Here is a 20,803-nt window from a genome sequence, read left to right as displayed (position 1 = left end):
CTGCCTTATTTTCACCACTTACTAACTTACCCAACTTACAGGGATGTTGTGGGTGGTAAAAATACTCCCATGATTACAAAGAAGATGAGGAGATGACTGAATCCCTAAACTTTAAGAGCAAGCAGGTGAGATATCACAATGAAACAGAATATTCTTAAATTAAGAATTTACAAAGTTTCTATTTTGATCGATCTCCACTCTAAGAACCTTAAGCCATCAAGAATATCTCTAAATATATGTATATGTTGAACATTGACATTATTTTTGTTCTAAACCACATCTTGACATTGATCTAACAGCCAAATTTAAACAAAACTGGTAAATATGCAGAGGAAAAGCTATTTGGTTGCTTTGCAAAACTCCTAGATAATAGACTGGAGGCTGATGATGCAGCAAATTCACTTCCCAGAAAATAAGTCTTGACATGATCTTAACAGGCCTATCAAACCAACCACCATGATTTACTTGAAAACTACTGACTTAGAACACCTAAATGTAAGTAACTTTATTCATGAGTAGTTCTATTGATGTCAAATGGACTATTCATTGAATAAAGGTATTTGTGTCCCCATTTGTACAACTGGGAACATTGCAGCAAGCAAAACAGACACTCCATACAAGTTATTTTTATGTAAATTAAATTATGCAAAATAACTACAGCGTACTTAATGTATAGGATTTTGTGATAAGTGTATGTATGAAAATGATAATTAAAATTCAGTTACAAATTCTGTTCTCACTGTACTAAAATCTATCAGACTGCATTAGTGTAGGAGATCTTGGCCCAGTGAATAAAACTATAATGTAGTTAACATAACTAAATAACATTTGTGAACCCATAACAAATATGAAACCTTTTTGAATATAAAAAACAGTTACAGGCTTGTAAAATCGCAAACGCCACCAGCTTCACCAATTTCTCTCTAAAATATCACAATGAAAAAATATCAGAAAAATATATTATTGGACATTTCATGTTTGTCATTACGTGAAATAGTCAAACAACAGAAACTGGAACAATTTGTGATCTTAAACTTTAATATTAACCTTTATTATTGTAAGTGGCATGGCATTTAGGTAGAAAGTCATCCCCCCAAAATGGCTCAATCAATTATGATAATCCCATTTAAGTGACAAAAAAATCATTCCGTTTATTAGAGAAAAATATCTCCCAGATATTTGTAACATTAAAGCGTCTTTCCCAATTACCTATGCTCCATTTAAGTAGTGTGAAATGTTCTCTGAATGTATACATCTGAACATATTTGCATGCTTGGACATTCAACTGAAACAGTTTCAGGTGTGAATAAGTGAAATAACAAACATTAATATATACATCTGCTTTTATTTGATTTAATAACTAGGCATTTATTGCAAACATATGAAGGATTAGATATCTGAAGTATCATTCATTCAATTTGTTTGAGTGATCATATCAAAACTCCATGTTTTCTGTCTGATTGGGAAATGGACACTCTGAGAGAACTTTATTGCATTGTGCTGTGTATGCACTGAGAGCTTCGCTAAAAGTAATGGTTCTTCAGGAATGAGGTAAAGTCTTGTCCAAGCTGTAAATAAATTGCTTGTCTGTGGCATCCTGAGGTATAAGACACAAGACAACCATATATGTGGTTAAATTAAGAATACAACTTTATTAATAGCCAATCAACATTACAAATTAAATCCTCTTACCGCTACCCATCAGAAATAGCCAGTGTGGGTTTCTGCTATTAGACTCTCACACAACATGAGAGCCCTCTGTTCACTGACCAGAGCAGGGAAGGTTTCCTAGCCCCCTGCTCCCTTCATCAATATAATAAATAATAATAACAATAACAAGAAGACATTAGGCTCTGCAACATAAATAACTTTTTACCACTTCCTCATAAGAGGATTAAGTCTTCGATGCACATATGGTTGACTTGAACTCTTCCCCCGAAAAAAGAAACAAACAAATAACACAAACAAAGACAGTTACAAGCAGTCTTCCTAAATTGGCTAGTGTGTTGCTAGTTGGACCTGCGTAGCCTAATCAGCTACAAAACTGTGAAAAAACAAACAACCAAACAATAAAAAGACAACCAAACAAATACAAACAACACCTTTTAGCTGCTGAAAGGAAGTGGAAAAACAAAACAAACCCATAAACCTCTGGAGAATTTTCTCTTGAGGAAAAAGTATCTTCCTATTGTCAAAGAGCTATTACCTAAAGCTGTCCATAGCCAAGAATTCAAGTACCAACTGAAAAAATAAATAACAAGTGAAGTGCAGTGGAGTAGATTTCTGTTGCTGAATAGCGCCTCATGCAAGGGGGTCAGAATACACCTTCAGTAGGAAGACGAACGTGCAGCTAATGATAAGCACCTGCTGCATTCCCTCCAAAGGTAAAGGAGTGACAGGAATGCAAGACAGGAATGTATCCAGTCCTGTCTATGACATCTCTGCACTTTGATGCAGTGTGGCCAAAACCTGAGGTCCTAAGGACCCTGTGTCCAAAAGGAAATGTGAGGAGGAGGAAAAGAAGAAAGTGAAGAAAGCCTTATCTTCATCTGGCCAATTCAACACCCCATCCTGCTAAGCGGTCAGGCATTTAAGAGATGTGCAAAATGGATTTCCTTCTCCTAATCCTTTTTTGTGTGTCTAATATTCCGGTCACATCCTGGATTCATCCCATTCATTTTAACATTACAGAATTGCATTATATCAATCTTGTTCATACTTTGCAACAGTAAGGGAACATAAAGGTCCATGTTTTTCTAGCAGTTGATTAGAAGTTATTTGATGCTACTTGCTCTATGTTTTAACATATTTTAATATAACAGTAAATTGCAGAAGAAAAAGAGCATTTAGAAGCACACAGGCTGCTAACAAAGGCTTGGTGTTTGTACTTTGCTCTTCATATTATTTTTCATAAAACTGCAAAATACATAGTACAAAGAAAAAAATTGCATTTTAAGACTTCTTATTACAAGCTCTCTGAACTTTATTTCACCTAATCTAAAGGAGCTGATATCGCTCTTATCAGTGAAGATGCCAACGGACTACAAAAATGAAGAAACTAAGTAAAAGAAGTAATGGAGAAGATAGGTTTGAGACACAAAGAAATGTAAAGTCATGTTAATGGGGACAAAACTGAAGACGAGAAACTGGAGAAGGTGGACAATTTTACGTATCTTGGAAGTACTATCAGCCAAGATGGTACTAGTTCTGAGAAAATAATAATAAGAATCAGAAAGGCACACGCTGCATTTGGAAGACTCAAAAACATCTGGCAACTCAAAAACATCTTCCTCAAGACAAAACTGAATGTGTACAAAGCAATTGTTATCGCCATCACAACATATAGCAGTAAGACAAGAAAGATACACAAAAGCTGGATGCATTTCATCACAAATGTCTGAGAAGAATATTGGGAATATCATATAGAACTAAGAAGACAAATGAAGAAGTCAGAAAAATTGCTGGATAAGGTACCCTCTCACAAACACAAAAGAAGACATCAGTGGCTGGGACATGTGCTGAGAATGGAAAAAGAATGCTTACCAAATACCGCCCTTGAATGGAAGCCAAAAAACGCAAGAAGAAAGAGAGGAAGACCATGAATAATATGGAAATGAACAGTTCTGAACAACATGATGCCCCTCAACAATAAACAGGAAGATCTGGAGAGAAGGGCAGTTGACAGGCAAGAATGGCAAATGTGGGTAGCCCAATGTGCAGCAAAGCACAGGATGGACTAAGGTAAAGGAGCAACAAACTGATATGCATTTAACTGTCCCTCAGAATGAAGTAGCTCATAACACAATTTAATTTTATATAGTGTCCTTCATATGTTGTATCAGGAAACACTTTACAAAGCTTGTCATCCATACTTTTTTAAAAAAAAATCCAGACGATTCAAAAAAGTTAAATAATTCAGTCTCTCTATATATATATATTTAAATAACTTGTCTGTACATCACTGTAGGTAGGGTATGTACAATTAGAATATTTATAAATCTTACAACAAAACAAAACACAACAATCCGAGAGCTCCATTTCATTCATTGAGGAATACAGAGGTAACAAAAATACCACTTTCTTAACACAATACATTAATATAAACCTGTGAGAACTGAATTCCCAGGAATGTAATGAATTGTAGATGTGCTCCAAGCAAAGAAATTGAACTGGTTTGTCTCATATCTCCACCACACAACTTCTTTCCCCAATCTTCAATGACTTCCCTATGTCCTCGTTGCCACATTCCAAATTTCCCTCCAAAGTGTCTGCTTATAAAGGGCAATTTTAAAATCATTCAGAGATTCTAGAGGAGTGTCGGTGGATGCTTCACATAGGCTGAATCAGTGCTTATGTTGGCTATATTCCCTATGTGGCCTAAGCCACCCACTTCTTGAGGAGTGCTGCTGGTCCCCTGCGGGCTACCTGATATGGAACAAGTTGTGGCCATTCTTTGGCACTGCATCCATCCCAAGATGTATTTGGAAGATCATTAGCTGTATGCGTCTATACTGTACCCTAAGCTTAATTACATTTACACATCAAACATAAAATATTTATGAGTAATCTGATACCATGCATTTGATATTTTACTTTCCGGTATTATCAGTCACTTTATTTTCCACCAAGAAGAGTTACGCAGTTTTCAATAATCTGCCAAACTATGTACATCTACATCAGGGGTTCCCAAACTTGGTTTGCAGCTTGTGCAGGGTAAGCCCCTGGCAGTCGTGAGATGCTTTGCTAATCTGAGCGTCCGCATGCACGGCCGCTCGCAGCTCCCAGTGGCCGCAGTTCGCTGTTCCTGGCCAATGAGAACTGCGGGAATCGGCGCGGGCCAGGCCACCACTTCCTGCAGCTCCCATTGGCCAGGAACAGTGAACCACAGCCACTGGGAGCTGCAAGCAGCCATACCTGTGGACGCTCAGGTAAACAAAGTGTCTTGCGACCCACCAAAGGCTTATCCTGAACAAGCCGTGAACCAAGTTTGGGAACCCCTGATCTACATGTAGCACAAATTACTTTACTGTTTATAGATGCTTGAGCACAATTAGAAAGTTTGAAAGACAGATGTCTTTAATGTAATGCATATTCCTTTGCCACATACTACAATGGCATTTACTCAGCAATTGATGACCTTTCAAATAGTCCTATGGCCTGTCTAGTTCCACCAATTTCTCATTCTATTGTCTCCAGTAACATGCTTTTCTATATATAGTTCAGCTGGCTCATTGATAGCACTCTGCACTTGTCCTTGTTGAACTTCACCAGATTTCTTTTGGCCCAATCCTCCAATTTGTCTAGGTCCCTCTGAATCCTATCCCTGCCCTCCAGCGTATCTACCACTCCTCCCAGTTTAGTGTCATCTGCAAACTTGCTGAGGGTTCAATCCACACCATCCTCCAGATCATTTATGAAGATATTGAACAAAACCGGCCCCTTCTGTTTTACTGGCTGGCTGAGAGTCACGTCTGACTGCGAAGTTGGGGTGCAGGACCCTCTGGCTTCCCCAGGAGCCCCGCCTGAGCGGACTCGCTGGGGGGAAGCGCACGGAGGGGCAGAGGATGCTGAATGCTCCGAGGTCAGACCCAGGAAGGTGGAAGCAACCTGTGGCAGGGTGGACTAGGTCTGGAGCTCCCTGGTGGAGGCCTTGAGGGTCTACAACACCCTGTCCCAGAATTGAGCAGTGAGAAGGCCTCCGGGCAGCCTATAGTGGCTGCAGAAGAGCAGCCAATCAGAGGGGCTGCTGGAGTGACCAATAAGGGGCCAGAAAGGCCAGATAAAAGGCAAGCAGCAGAGCGGAGCCTGCAGTTGCTGTGTGGAACTTGACAAGGGTGGATCAGGTGCCTGGCTGGCTAAACGAGCAGCAGGCCATGGACAGCTCACAGCAGAGAGCTCATCAGGCAGAACTGAGCCCAGGGAAGGCTGCCAATGACCAGATGCCTGGCTGGCTGGATAGAGCAGTAGCAGGGTCATGAAAAGGTCAATGTGGGCAGGCTGAGCCTAGGGGACTAAGCCCAGGACCTGACCAGACCAGGCGAGGGTACCGAGATGGGCTCTGCTGGTCTGGTAGTAGACTGAGCCCAGGGAGGGCTGCTGAAAAGGACACTAGCTGAGGGTACCCAGCTTGGCCCCAGCTGGGTGGTTGAAGAAGGCAGTGCCTTGGGGAAGAAGCCTTCAAGCTACAGCCCCATACCAGGTCCAAGGAAGAGCTTGAACTGTATACCCTGGAACGGGTGGACAGCATGTGCAGCTCAGCCACAGGGCTGAGCTGCCGAAGACCAGCCGAGAGAACCAGCGGCTGGGGGGTGCTTGCGAGAGGCAGGCACCACCCTGATATAAGACCGAAAAAGAAAAGCAGGCTCACACCTAATTGAGAGAAAGGGGGCCATCCATGAGAGGTGGGTGCTCCCCCTGCCCCATGAAAAGACTGTTTGCAGAAACTATCGGCCAGAGAAAAGGGGGCACGCACGAGAGGTAGATGCCGATCCCATTACACAGCCTCAAGTTTTTGCTGTTGAATGCAAGGTCAGCCATCAACAAAATCAACATTCTTCATTATTTCATTTTGGATGGGGTACCTGATATAACCTTCCTGGCAGAGATTTCTTTAAGTACCATTTAATCTAGCCTGCTCTATTGTAGCCAAGACAATGTCCCCTCTTTCCGCCCCACCTTCAAAGGCCTCCGGCTGCTGTTTATCAAAATAAGAGGAAGCCAAGGAATACTGCTAGATTCAAATCTATACTACAATATCACATAATATCAGTGGCAAAAAATATCTTCCATCTGCAGCTTGCTAGGAAACATCACCCCTTCCTCCCCGATAAGGATCTAACCATAGTGGTCCACATTTTCAATGCCTCCCGAACAAATGGCTGCAACTCACTATATCTGAGCTTGAATGTGACTGCAATTCAGATATTCATACACAATATAACTCCACATATGCTCAGCGAGATGTTCCATGGTGAACACATCGCCCTGTGCTATGATCCCTCCACTGGTTCACAGTCTGCTTCAGTTGCTGTTTACGGCCTTGGTTTATGACCCACCAAAACAGATGCTCTTATCTAGGACAATACAACTGGTAAAGCCCAAGGTGAAGCACATGAAACCTAGAAATAAATAATTCACAGACATAGTCAAGGGGGTTTGTAGTGGAATGAACTCCCAGAAGAGATGAAGTTAATTCAGTATAACCCTCTCTGATAATACTTTCCCATCATAAGTGGAATGAGTTATGAAAAGAATACATATACCTAGTTAGAATTTCCTATAAACAGGGAAGGAACACAGGCACAAGACTCCATTAGGAACCCTGTCATGCTGCTTTAATTCACCAGCACAACACTTAGATAGAAAGACAGAAAACAGAAGATAGTATGAATCTGAATGCAAACGAGAGCTCTAAGTCTTGACCCTTCATCATATATTTTCATGCAATATGCATGAAAAAAATAGCTATGTGCCACTTCCATGTAAACTAAATTAAAATGGTGTGAATTAACAAGGTGTATTTGAGGCCAGGGATACTCATCCAACATGTGTGGTTATGTGTAAGCCAGAAAGGGTAGAGAAGATGAACTAATTTAATGCCACTGAGATAATCAAGCACAGATGTAGTTTAATGAATGAAAAACATAACATACGCATGTTAAACTTTCACAGCCAACATTTACAATACCTGGCAGATAACTGAAGCTTGCAGTGACCTTGGGAGCTTTTCAAGGTGCATGTTTTCGCAAGGATGAACTCTTCTTGAACAATTTCTCCGATGTATTAGGCACAAAAATGCTTTCCTGCAACAACAGGCATCCCTTTCTTTTCTTGCTGCTTTTCTTCATTAGCAAAAGTATTTATGGTCAATGTAAAGCATGTCTAACTCCTTTAATATGTGAAGTCTCCTATTATACATCCCTGGTGTAATATCTCTAGGTCTCTGGAACAGAACAGAACTGTATTCCTCCTCACCTTTTACTTTTTGGTAGGTATCCTCCTTACAACACTAAGTCTACAGAATAACTGGTTGTTATAAGTTATTTTCTGCTCAGTAGTTTCATCTACACAAATATATTTTAAATGTATTTTGTAATCATCTTGGCATATGAGGATGCAGAATGTGTCCTCCCCATACCCCTCATGAGAGTTTCTAAAGGTACAATTTTGTATACAGCAGAAGCACCAACAGCAAAAACTCAAAAACATAAGTAAAGCAAACTGTTTTGAGGAAATTTTTCTACTTTGTGCTAAGAAATCAACTTGTTCCTGTATTATGACATGGGCTACTTCTTTGTTGTGGTTCTTGCTTACTACATAGTGATTGAGATATTTTTTACATTGATGAATATGGAGCAAAGTAGCAAGCCTATGGGGGATTTTCACATCTACATGGTAAAAATGTGTTTCTCTGGGTTCATATTTGAAATACACACTGATCTGTATGGTGAACTATATGCTGTTAGATACCAAGACAAAAGGCAACACATCCTGATTTGCAGCCAACACCTGTGTCTAGATGAGCAGCTGATTCAACTAATATTAAAGCTACCATCCAATCCTGTAAGCAAAATATTGATGATTTGGTTACAAGAAAGAAAGAATTCCAAGAACTTCATATTTCACTACTCAGTTCAAAGTCAGTAAGAGCATACTCTTTGCTTAAAAATTTCTTTAGAATTTTTCACATCATTTTATTCAAAAGCTGCTAGAATTTGTTGGCTAAATCAATTATTTTATCAAGAAATGCGTTAGTTAGTTAGTTAGCATTAGTTAAAATAACATGTGAAAATTTGGCTAGTTTTGTTTAAATATGCTATCAATTATATTTATTGAGGTATCCAAAAGTAATAACCATATAGAAAAAATATCAGAGTGGAGTTGAGATGCTAATGTTTTAAAACCCATCAGCTGTTTACATCACAACAATCAAATAGATAATAATTACCAGATGCCAAATGCCTTGTCACTGAACTTTGTAACGTATTTGGTGACATACAATCCTACTCAGCTCAAGAGTAATTTTTTTCAAACTTTAGAGAATATTTTTAAAAAGGGTTAAATACAGAAAAATATCTGAAACTAACTGCACATTTATAGTTCAATCTTCTATGGCATGTTACCACATGTTGAGGATATATGGGGAACATACATTTAACACTGGTGTCTTCACAAATAGTTTACACACAAAAGATGTGACATTCAAGTTTCTAAAGTGACTAAGTTTTGTCTGCCCTGTTTTTGGTGTACACTTTCCTTCACTAATCTCCCAAATGAGACACAGTTACTCAGTTAAGTTTTTGATAAAAAATAATCTGTCTTTCCTGTTCTCTTTAAAGGGTTTTTTAAATCTTTTTTTTTTTATCATTGAATACTGAGAGCAAAATCAATGCACGGGGGACTTTACAGTTCAGCTGTCATGGCATAAATCAATATTTAAAATGTACGGTAGTGATTTTTCTTCCATTGAAAGTAGGGCTTTGTGTCCTGAATTCCTTGTTCTATTAAAATACATAACTGTCTAGGCTAGACTACAAACTCCAATATTGGCTTATAACTAGATTTTACTAGCTCAATAATGATATAAAAGAACAGTAATAGAACTGCTAATGTTTGACTTCTGTACTCTTCTGGACGATTATTCAAGCTGTCTCTCATTGCGTTAGGAAAATCATGTCTCACCCTCTTCCACTTGCATTCACGAAGGGCTTGGTGTAACAGTCTTTTGATGGCTCATTAAAGCAGGGTAAAAGTAGTGAAGTATCCTGAGGAAAACATGAGCTTCTTATCAATTTTTTAATGAGAAAAGCCCTCCTTCCTCCTCCAAGCAACTTATTTCAGACAAGGAACTAATTTGCAAGTGCAGTGTGTATCATTTTATTACCTACAGCCTTCCATCATGCATATGATGATTTATGAGATAGAAGGTGAGAACATCCAATAGTTTTGCCACTGTATTCCTCTCCTTGCCTTGTCTCCAGAAAACCTTTCATTCTGTGATTATGTCCCAGTTGCACAATGGCCTTTACAACACCCCTCCCAAGTGCTTACCTACCCCTAAGCAAATTTCTCTGCTGTGACTGAACATCCCTTGGGCTTACTGTCTGAATGCATTAATGACAGAGACAAAGGGTGAGAATTAGATGTGTGGTGGCCCTCTATCTAGTATTTTCTACTACTACAAGAACACAAAGGCAGGAGGCTAATGAAGCAGCTAGTCGTTACCCTGCAACTTGAACACAGTCTATGAAGTTTGCACACTGTGATTCACTTTTATTTACTGCTGCTGCTGCATTTGTTGACGTCCTTTTTACTTTCAGGGCCATGCAGCGGTCTCAGAACCAAAATCAAAAGGCGACCAGACCTGCCCGTTAAGGAGGGGGGACGAGGACCGTTAGACCTGCAGACTTACTTGCCTGAGGAAGATTGAAGCATGCATCTGTCTCTCCTCTCTGAAGGCTCCAGTGCACATCTGCGTCACTTACAGGGGAGGGGGCGGCTCGGAGGGAGGCGCTGAGGAGGCAGATGGAAAATTGTACAGTGAAGACCTTGACAGCTTCACAGGCGGGGAGCGGGTGTCCCCCCGCCTCGTGATGTATATAAAAGACGCCCCGCTTGCTCCTTTCGCCAGCTCCCAGGCTCTGCCTGCCCAGATAACTGCAAGCAGGGGACTCCCCTGAGAGACCGAGGCTGGGTGGGTGACTTTATTCCCTCCTTCTACTCTGTCACTGAGCAATGCGAAGCGGAGGAAGAGCCCCCCCAGCGTTATACCCTGGCGGCGACGGCTGAGCCCGCTCTCGCCTTGTGTCTGTGAATCAGATGAGTGCTTCTTGAGCAGCCTCCCTCATCCCCTCTCCTTTGCAAGTCTCTCCGTCTCTCTCTTTCCTAAGAGCTGCCTCTGCTTCTCTCCCCCGCTTCTCCTTGATCGCGTCTCCAGCTCGGTGCGCCCCTCCGTTCTCCGTCCTCCCTGCGTGTGTGTCTCCCGCCCCCGGCCACTGCTCTCGGCCCGGCCCCTCAGCATGCCCAGCTCTGCCCGGAGAGGCTGGGGCTGCTGAGCCGGGACTTTCTGCAGCTGCCGAGGGGCCATCGCCGCGCGCGCGCGGGGCTGGGCGCGGCAGCTCAGCGGGCGCCCTCCTGCCTGGGCCATTTTGCAGTGTCAGGCTGCGCGTCGCGCCGCTCGTGCCTCCCCAGCTGCAGCCCCCTTCCCGCGCGGTGCTCTGAGCCCCTCTATCTCCCCCCTCCTCTCCCCCCCCCCACCGCTACTTGCCCAAAGCAGAAGCAGCTGCAGCATGTCAGGCTCGGGCAGGAAGGACTTTGACGTGAAGCACATCTTGCGCCTTCGCTGGAAACTATTCAGCCACCCATCGGCGCCGGCCGGGCCGGTGGCCGGCGGCTGCTTGCAGCCGGACGGCAGCTTCGAGCACTGGGGGCCGAGCCAGAGCCGCCTGCTGAAGAACCAGGAGAGGGGCGGCAGCGCCTTCTGGAAGAAATCCTCTTCCTCTAGCCCGCTGAACGGGACCCTGCTGCCCGCCACCAGGCATGGGCTGGGCCAGCGGCCATCGCCCAGGACCGTCTTCTACGTGGAGACCCTGGAGGAGGAGGAGGTGCGCGGCGGGATGGAGCTCACCCGAGAGCAGGAGAAGTCGCTGATGCTGCAGGAGATGAAGGAGGAGCCGGCGGACTGTTCGGACTGCAGCAGCCAAGCAACAGGTGAAGGATGTGGACACAGGTACAGTGACCCGCGCGGCGCATCCCATCTGTGCGGGGTGAAGTTAAGGGGAAGGGGGGGGGTGTCTAAGGTTTGACGCTCCACAGACTTTGTCCGTTTTCATGGGCCAAGCCATCCTCAACTTTGAAGGCTTCTTGTTGGTTGGTTTGTTGTGACCAACTTTAGTTGGGCTAGCAAGTGGGCCGTGCCGGCAGGAGGGAGCTCAGCTCCACAAGGCTCATCAGCCTGGGGACTTAGATCATTGCTTTTGTGCCACCAGCATTGCACTGGGGGTTTGGCTTCTACGTGTACTCTCCACCTTCCTCTAGCTCTGTACAGCAATGGGCAGGACATATCTGCTATCCATCCCTCCCGTAAATTGCTGGTGTCATAACAAGTGCTAATCAAAACCAACTGATTAGCTACTACACATTGCGGGGAGGCGGGAAGGAAGGTAACTTGAAAAAAAAAGTTTACTGAAAATGTGACTATGGACATTTGAAATGGAAAAGACTTACTTAATAAAAGCATCAAAAACCTAAAGGTTTGATAGAAAAAGATGACCTGAAGATGTGGCACATTGTTTTCTTTCAGATTTGTTACCTAAATACTAAAAGATGGTGGCTCAGCGTTTTCTCTCTCTCTCCAAATCAATTTTCTTTGCCTGTATAGGAAAGTTCAGAAACAATATAGTATTTAGGACAATGAGAACCTACCTTTAAAATAGTGAAGTGTCCAGCTCAAAGAGGAAAGGAGGTACCTGAGAAACTACAAGTTAAGTCGGTGAGAAAGGTGATTTCAGGCATGTGTTTTTCAGATCCCCCCCTCCCCCCCGTTATTCAGTTATTTTTTCTAACTTCTTAGGGTAAAAAGAAGTGAAAAGTAAAATTAACAGTGTATTCATTAAAAGAGTAGCATGTAATTAAGCGGTGTCAAGTGGAGTGCCCCAGGGGTGGGTCCTGGGGCCGGTTTTGTTCAATATCTTCATAAATGATCTGGAGGATGGTGTGGATTGCACTCTCAGCAAATTTGCGGATGATACTAAACTGGGAGGAGTGGTAGATACGCTGGAGGGCAGGGATAGGATACAGAGGGACCTAGACAAATTGGAGGATTGGGCCAAAAGAAATCTGATGAGGTTCAATAAGGATAAGTGCAGGGTCCTGCACTTAGGACGGAAGAACCCAATGCACAGCTACAGACTAGGGACTGAATGGCTAGGCAGCAGTTCTGCAGAAAAGGACCTAGGGGTGACAGTGGAAGAGAAGCTGGATATGAGTCAGCAGTGTGCCCTTGTTGCCAAGAAGGCCAATGGCATTTTGGGATGTATAAGTAGGGGCATAGCGAGCAGATCGAGGGACGTGATCGTCCCCCTCTATTTGACATTGGTGAGGCCTCATCTGGAGTATTGTGTCCAGTTTTGGGCCCCACACTACAAGAAGGATGTGGATAAATTGGAAAGAGTCCAGCGAAGGGCAACAAAAATGATTAGGGGTCTGGAACACATGACTTATGAGGAGAGGCTAAGGGAACTGGGATTGTTTAGTCTGCAGAAGAGAAGAATGAGGGGGGAGTTGATAGCTGCTTTCAACTACCTGAGAGGTGGTTCCAGAGAGGATGGTTCCAGACTATTCTCAGTGGTGGAAGAGGACAGGACAAGGAGTAATGGTCTCAAGTTGCAGTGTGGGAGGCTTAGGTTGGATATTAGGAAAAACTTTTTCACTAGGAGGGTGGTGAAACACTGGAATGCGTTGCGTAGGGAGGTGGTGGAATCTCCTTCCTTAGAAGTTTTTAAGGTCAGGCTTGACAAAGCCCTGGCTGGGATGATTTAATTAGGGATTGGTCCTGCTTTTGAGCAGGGGGTTGGACTAGATGACCTCCTGAGGTCCCTTCCAACCCTGATATTCTATGATTCTATGATTACCATTCAGTGTAGAGGAGACAAGACGTTTTGATGCAAGTGAAACTGAAGAGTAGATCCCTGAGGTCCATCAACAGTGCATTAATGTCTGTTTCCCCTGCTTTCCTCATTACTTTAGTAACTTTCATTGCATTTCTTTTGCTCTATATTTACTTTTTCCTTAGTAAGTACAATTTCAGTTTTATTTATAAACAGAAAGGCAAGCCCTGGTACTCTGTTTACTGTGTTGCAAATAACACATATGTTAAATATTTTATTATGTGCAGAGACAACATTGTGTAAGTTCTCTGGGATTCACATGATTGAAGATCAAACTCCATTTGACAGAAGCCACTCTAGAGTATGTAAAAGCTTTCACATGGGGACTGAAAACATATTTAATCTACTTGAAAAAGGCTTTTAACATTTTTTTTCAATTAGTGTAGTTCATTTCACAGAAGCTACCTTATTTAAACAAATGTGGACCATCCAAGGCATGAATTAGAGTACTTTGTTAAAGGGGAGGTCAGTGGTGCTTAAATTTAAGGTACTTTGGAGATTATTATTCAGAATGAGTTGGGTGTTTAACATAGAATTAAAGATACAGATGTTTGCAATGTATATATAAGGAAAATCATCAGCACTTCATAATAAAAACATTTATAGTTCATATAAATTTTCTGTGCTCACATTTATTGTTGGGTGCATCATTGATTTAAGGATCCTAAGAGATTCTGCATATTGACGAAAGAAAAAATACTTTCCAGCCTATTGAATTTGAATAGAATTGCTTTATCCATGAGGATAGATATGATAATTATATATGTATTTTCTGACATGAGATGTGTTTAATGGATTATGTGTGTTCTTAGATTTTTAGACTGCATTGGTTTTATGCTTTGGATTCATTGCTATGTCGGTAACATATACAGCCATCTATTATTGCTATTGTTTTGTGAAACTCATATATTAACTTTTTGGAGTAGTTAAAATGGTTAGATTAAAGGAGGGAAAACAGTTTTATTAGTAAAAAAGAAAACAACCTCTTTTTCAAAAATAAAAATGTATTGATCAAATAGTTTTATAATACAGAGGATTTTTTCCAGGGTAATTACAATTTAAAATATTTCAGTTTTCAATGTGAGGGTATAAAATATTTAAATAATTGCTTTTCTGTGATAGAGTATCATCCTCTTTATCCTTCTGACATGTACTGTTCAGCACAGTGAGTCAAGTATACGTCTACATTAAAAAAACCCTGACATTTCATCTTATTGTTTAACACCTGACTTGATAGCTACCGTGTGCTGCCAACAATCTTCTCTATGCCCTGACCACTTTTGTTTTGCTTTCTATAGGAACTATGCTTGCTGAAATGTAGCAATGTTTGTTTACATCATTGTGTCTGTAAGATATATGATCCATGGTTCATTGTTGAATGACAGCCTGATTCTATCTAGGTCTGTGGCACAAGTGCAAAGCTGCTAACCATATACCAGTGTGTTTGACCCACAAAGTATGAAATTGTTCAAGTCTTGCAGCTCCAGTTTCCCATATTTTGATATGTGGTTTAAGACTGCTGTAACACTTCAAATGCTTTTGATTCTGGGAACTGAAATAGCAAACTTGTTTACTACAAAACTAAAGTCCTGTAAGATTTCAGATTCCATCCATACACTGAAATTGTTGGTATACCTTTTGATGTTACCATCAACTGAAAATAACACAAGTTATTCCTAAAGTGATGTACTTTAGTATTATGGTATATCTGTCTTATAGGAAATATAAATCCACAGTAAAAATCCTTTCAAGAAAAGAAAGGAAATGATTTTGCATTTCTTTAATGAATGTTAGTTTTTTCATAATAGCAATTTTAAGACATATTTTCATGCTTAAAATTTTAAATAAATACCTCATAAGCATGAACAAATTGTAGAATTTATTTTTGATGATGGGTGATGTGTTCTTAACATAAACACAGTATGGAATAATGTGAGTTCCTTGTGCATGTAATCAAACACTGTAACAGGTATAGGAAGGCAGTATTTCATGGGAGGGCCTAAATGTATGATTTCACTTTCTATGAGTCTGAATCTTATTCATGTCTTTCTTGGGTTCTGATCTGCATGCTCGTGTCCAGGCCAGACAGTTTATTGGCAATTCCTGTCACTGTTCAGGGCAATTGTAACTGTATTTCTACTCAGTGGTCCAGTAAGGACACCCAGTCCCAGGCTTCCAGCTCCCCAGCTGCATTTCTTTGGTGGAGAGAGACCCACTTTTTGGTCCCTTCTGACTGGGTGTTTCCAAGCTACACAGTTCCCAGCCTTCATTATGTTATTCCCAGCAGAGTCAGGTTGTCCAAGAATCAGAGTCAGTCCAAGAATACCTGATTGCTTTCTCTTCAGAGATTGTTAATAGTGTGATGGCCCATGTTTATAGATGTAAGCATATTTTATTCTTAAGGTAAAAGCACTACTGAGAAAACTGATTTTCAACATAACAAAGAGTTATGTGGAGTTAATCCCACAAACACGAATGCACTTGCATAAAGTTATGTTAACGGTGCCATTGACATCAAATGATGTGTATGAGCATCTTGTGCACGTAATACTACTTGCACAAGTAAAGATGCTCATACACATCATTTTTTTCAGGATTGGGCATCATATCAGGTAGAGTACCCTCATAATTTTCTGCCTCTTGTATTGCTACTATCAAATACTTTAATTTAATTAAATAGTTAAAACCTGTGCATATATTATTGTGCTAAAATACTAGTTGACAGCTGATTGTTTGATTTAGCTCAGATTTAAAGATTTGATAGGCAACCTAGAGATAACAATAGATAGAACAAAATATCAGCTATGTTTATTATTACTGACTTACACAAAAACCTCCTTAAAAGAACAATGTTAGGATTTCAAAGTCAAACACTCAGAATTTAGGATGTAACATTGCCTGTGCAATCTTAATTCAGACCTCAAGGGCATATGTTTTATGATACAGTCCTTAATTATATGTTCACATACTAGTTTTTCCTGTCTCATACCATGCACAAGATGCACAATTAATCAGCAGTTATTCAATATTTTGTTTTATCCTCATTGTTCAATGTTTGGCCCCAGACCTTAATTAAAGCAAAGTATTGAAACCCTGCTCTGAAGACAGAATTATCAGTTTCCTCACAGGATTATCTCTTGTTCCAGTCACTAGAGTATGTGACTGCTTCAAAAATATTAATTGATTTGTCTTCATAACACTTCTGTGAGGTGAGGGGTGTTATTACTCCTGTTTTACAAGTGGGGAGCTGAGGTACAGAGAGATAAAGGTCAAAGTATTCACTAATTTTGGGAGTGCAATTTGAGACTCCTAGGACATGATTTTGCAGAGCATTTAACATCATATATCACTTTATAAGTTCAAAGCACAGTTCCCATTGACTTCTGATGCAGCTGCAAGTGCTCAGAACTTTTGCGAAGCAGAGACCAGGGTCTCAAGTTGAGCACTCAGAAAATGAGAAATACATATCTAGTGAGCACCTGTGAAAAGTTTGGTTTACATGAGATGTCTGTCATCACAATAGGACCTCGGGACTAAATCTACAAAGGGCACTTAGACTCAGTACTGCATTGCACAGGCAACCTTAATTGTGGTTTTTCCTAACTTTGGAACACTTGACTTTTCAGCCATAATAATGTTCATTCAATATAGTTCTTTATGTGTAATTTCCTTTAAAAAAAAAAGAAGCAAACAGAGAAAACAAAAGTTCCACGATGTGGCTGTGACAGGTTGTCACCCCCTAGGTGCAGTCTGGGAGCTGCTGGAACCGCTGTGCCCCCTAACCATTCAGCTGAGTTCGCCTTTGTCAAGGTGCCTTTCCCACTCTGAACTCTAGGGTACAGATGTGGGGACCTGCATGAAAACTCCCTAAGATTATTTTTACCAGCTTAGGTTAAAACTTCCCCAAGGTACAAACTATTTTACCTTTTGCCCTTGGACTTTATTGCTGCCACCACCAAGCGTCTAACAAATATATAACAGGGAAAGAGCCTGCTTGGAAACGTCTTTCCATCCAAAATCCTACATCCAACCCTACATCCCCTTTCCTGGGGAAGGCTTGATAAAAATCCTCACCAATTTGCATAGGTGAATACAGACTCAAACCCTTGGATCTTAAGAACAACGAAAAAGCAATCAGGTTCTTAAAAGAAGAATTTTAATTGAAGAAAAAGTAAAAGAATCACCTCTGTAAAATCAGGATAGTAAATACCTTACAGGGTAATCCAATTCAAAACATAGAGAATCCCTCTAGGCAAAACCTTAAGTTACAAAAAGTCATAAAAACAGGAATATACATTCCATTCAACACAGCTTATTTTCTCAGCCACTTAAACAAAACAGAATCTAACGCATATCTAGCTAGATTATTTACTGAGTCCTAAGACTGCATTCCTTTTCTGTTCCTGGCAAAAAGAACACACAGACAGAGAGAACCTTTGTTTCTCCCCCCCTCCAGCTTTGAAAGTATCTGGTCTCCTCATTGGTCATTTTGGTCAGGTGCCAGAGAGGTTATCCAAGCTTCTTAACCCTTTACAGGTGAAAGGGTTTTTCCTCTGGCCAGGAGGGATTTTAAAGGTGTTTACCCTTCCCTTTATATTTATGACAGCCTTTCTTAAACTGCTGTGCTGGGGACTCAGCCAGCCTCTCCAGGCCCTGTTATCACTCAACACGATAGCAGGTGGTGCCACCCACCCAACTGAATTACCTGAGTGCTTTACTTAAGCCACTCATAGATTAACAATGGAGCACTACCCAATTTTCCAGCTCCCCAGCCTTGTATCCCTGCTGGAGTATAAATCCAGAATTATACCATTTTGCACTGCACAGGGATCTGTACAATGCAAGCTCATTAATATAGTTCACTTCACTCTGATGTGGGAAAGATATGCAACAAGCTTGTGTTACCCAAACTGAGATTTTCGCGTACACTTCACTCAAAACACACTATTTAAGATAAAACATAAAGCAAGATACAGGAAGACAGATTTTAGGTGATTATAAGTGATAGCAAATGGATCAAAGCAAATTACCTAGCAAATAAACAAAACCACAAACTACCCTAATGTACTAGATAGGATTTGAATTAGTAATATCTCACCCTGACAGATGATATATGCAGTCCACCAGTCCACAGGCTAGAAATCCCATTAGCCTGGGACCAGCACTTCCCTCATATCTGTCTTTGTTCCTTAGACATTTCCTTGTGTGGGAAGTGAGGCCAAGAGATGATGTCACTCCTTAGCTTTTATAGTCTCTCCATACGGTGGGAACCCTTTGTTTCAAGCTAAATTCCCAACCCCTTTTGTGGAAAACTACAGGAACCAAAATGGAGTAAAGTGTCATGTGGTCTGGTCACATGCCCTTGCATGTCTTGCTGAGTTATAGCAGCCATTATTCATAGGCTGGCTGAAATGGTCACAGAAAGGCTAAGCTCTTCGATTGTCCATTGTTTTTTTGATGAGCCATCAGCACTGTCTAGCTTCTTCATTGCTGTACCTGAAAGGCTAGATGTGGGTGTTTTCAACTTCACAACATCTTTCAGTAAAACATACTTAGCAAAACTTTATAACTTACAATGATAACACAATTCAACAGGCTATTAATGTTCAACAGATCCAGACTTTTAGAATGATACCACACGAGGCATACTTTGTACAAGATGCCACATAATTATATCATAATCATACCATAATCATATTACTATGGTGAATTTGGGATGCAAAGTGTCACTGTGGCATCATACCTAAAACTACATGGTTCATCACCTGATCTGGAACATTTGGATATACTGCACTGACCTCTGCCACTTGAGATAATAGAGTAACTTATAGCAATACTAGATTGTCATCCTCTGTGTGAACCAGCACTAAAGGGGCTGAGACTCTTTGTGTGTTTTAGAGATATTTTTCTGACAGCAGATGAATGGTCAGACTCAGGAATCTTGGGTTCCTTTCCAGGCCCAATAGAATAATGTACTCTAGTGGGCAGACTTTTTTGCCTGTGTCCCCAAACCTGCCTTACCTCATCCAACCTGTCCCTGTGCTGCTTCTTCAGAACTAGTGGATCCTTGTCCTAGTCTCATTCTTCTGTCCTACCCGGTCTCCATTCCTCAGTCTTCTCATCCCTTTCCCAATCTCCTTGCCCAGAAAATCATAGCCTTCTCCACTCCCACTCCAACTTCTTGTCCACAGTCTGCTTGTCCAGCAAATCCTAGTTCTCTCCTCCTGCCTGAGAGATGACAAGTCTCAAATGCAAGCTCAGGAGTCCCCAGCTAGTCCTTAGATGATGGCCATCACATGGCAGCTCACTGGCACCAGCAGACAGTGTGGGCTGGTGGACCCTATCCCACCATAGGCACCATCCACAAAGCTTCCAATTGGAGGAGGTGTTCAGCCTCTCTGATTGGTTCAGACTTACTCTTTAAGCCAGAAGGAGGAACAGGAAGTTGTCTGAGCCACTAGGTAGATCTTTGTGTAACGCACTCTGTATGATTTTATAAAAGTATGCTGATGAGTGTGAATATAATGTAACTAAAATATGCTTCATGCAAAAGGTCTCTTGTAAGGTATCATTACAAAGCTTATAATCTACTGAGTGTGGTCATCCTATTTGTATAAATGTATCACTCTTGTATCTGAAACTAGAAATATGAAATATAACTCTGAGGGCCTATTGTAGTTATGCAAAGTGTGGGCCATTAATGGTGGTTTGGAATCTTGATGGCTCCCATCAACCAGGACAACTGACTGTGGATGGCTCTGTTTGGAGGCAGGCCTTCCTGCGAGTCAGGCTGGGAGGAATGAAGGCTTGGCATCTCACAGGAAATGTGACCATGTCACCTGGTACTGAAATTTATCTTAAACCTGGTGCTTTTCCATTTAGGGGTGGGGACAGGGACCCAGAGAGACAAAAGATTCCCGCCTTGTGCCAAAGCCATATAAGGGGGTGGAACAGAACAAGGGAGGCAACAATCATGAGAAATCCCCTAGCTACCACCTGAGCTAGAACAAAGGCTGTACCAGGGGAAAGGATTGTGCCCAGACTAGAAAGGTTTCTGATCTGTGAAAGAAACTTATTGAAACATCTCTAAGGGTGAGATTTTACCTGTATTCAGTTTTTATTACAGTTTTAGTACG

At 41.3% G+C, this 20,803-nt stretch overlaps 1 protein-coding gene and 1 long non-coding RNA gene across 3 annotated transcripts in view; one reads left to right on the top strand and one right to left on the bottom strand.

Moving 5' to 3' along the window:
• Positions 1-1,098: 1,098 nt before the first annotated feature.
• LOC142072245 (uncharacterized) lies at positions 1,099-11,361 on the bottom strand. 2 transcript variants are annotated; one of them, XR_012668689.1, is made up of 4 exons: positions 11,267-11,361; positions 10,412-10,512; positions 7,688-9,764; positions 1,099-1,597 (listed from the first exon to the last, which is right to left on the bottom strand). It is a non-coding gene; the product is annotated as an uncharacterized LOC142072245 (long non-coding RNA). The 2 variants fall into 2 exon arrangements; XR_012668688.1 differs by lacking the exon at positions 1,099-1,597 and having other exon boundaries at positions 7,608-9,764.
• The window catches only part of KLHL1 (kelch like family member 1), a 452,588-nt gene continuing 443,073 nt past the window's right edge, over positions 11,289-20,803 (top strand). The window contains exon 1 of the mRNA XM_048851948.2: positions 11,289-11,728. Coding sequence (XP_048707905.2) covers positions 11,289-11,728 — 440 coding nt within the window. The remainder of the gene's footprint in view (positions 11,729-20,803) is intronic.

Source organism: Caretta caretta, chromosome 1 (assembly GCF_965140235.1).
Source record: "Caretta caretta isolate rCarCar2 chromosome 1, rCarCar1.hap1, whole genome shotgun sequence".
NCBI classification, from domain to species: domain Eukaryota; kingdom Metazoa; phylum Chordata; order Testudines; family Cheloniidae; genus Caretta; species Caretta caretta.
The sequence above is the reverse complement of the archived record's forward strand: the minus strand, read 5'-3'. Positions and strand labels throughout refer to the sequence as shown.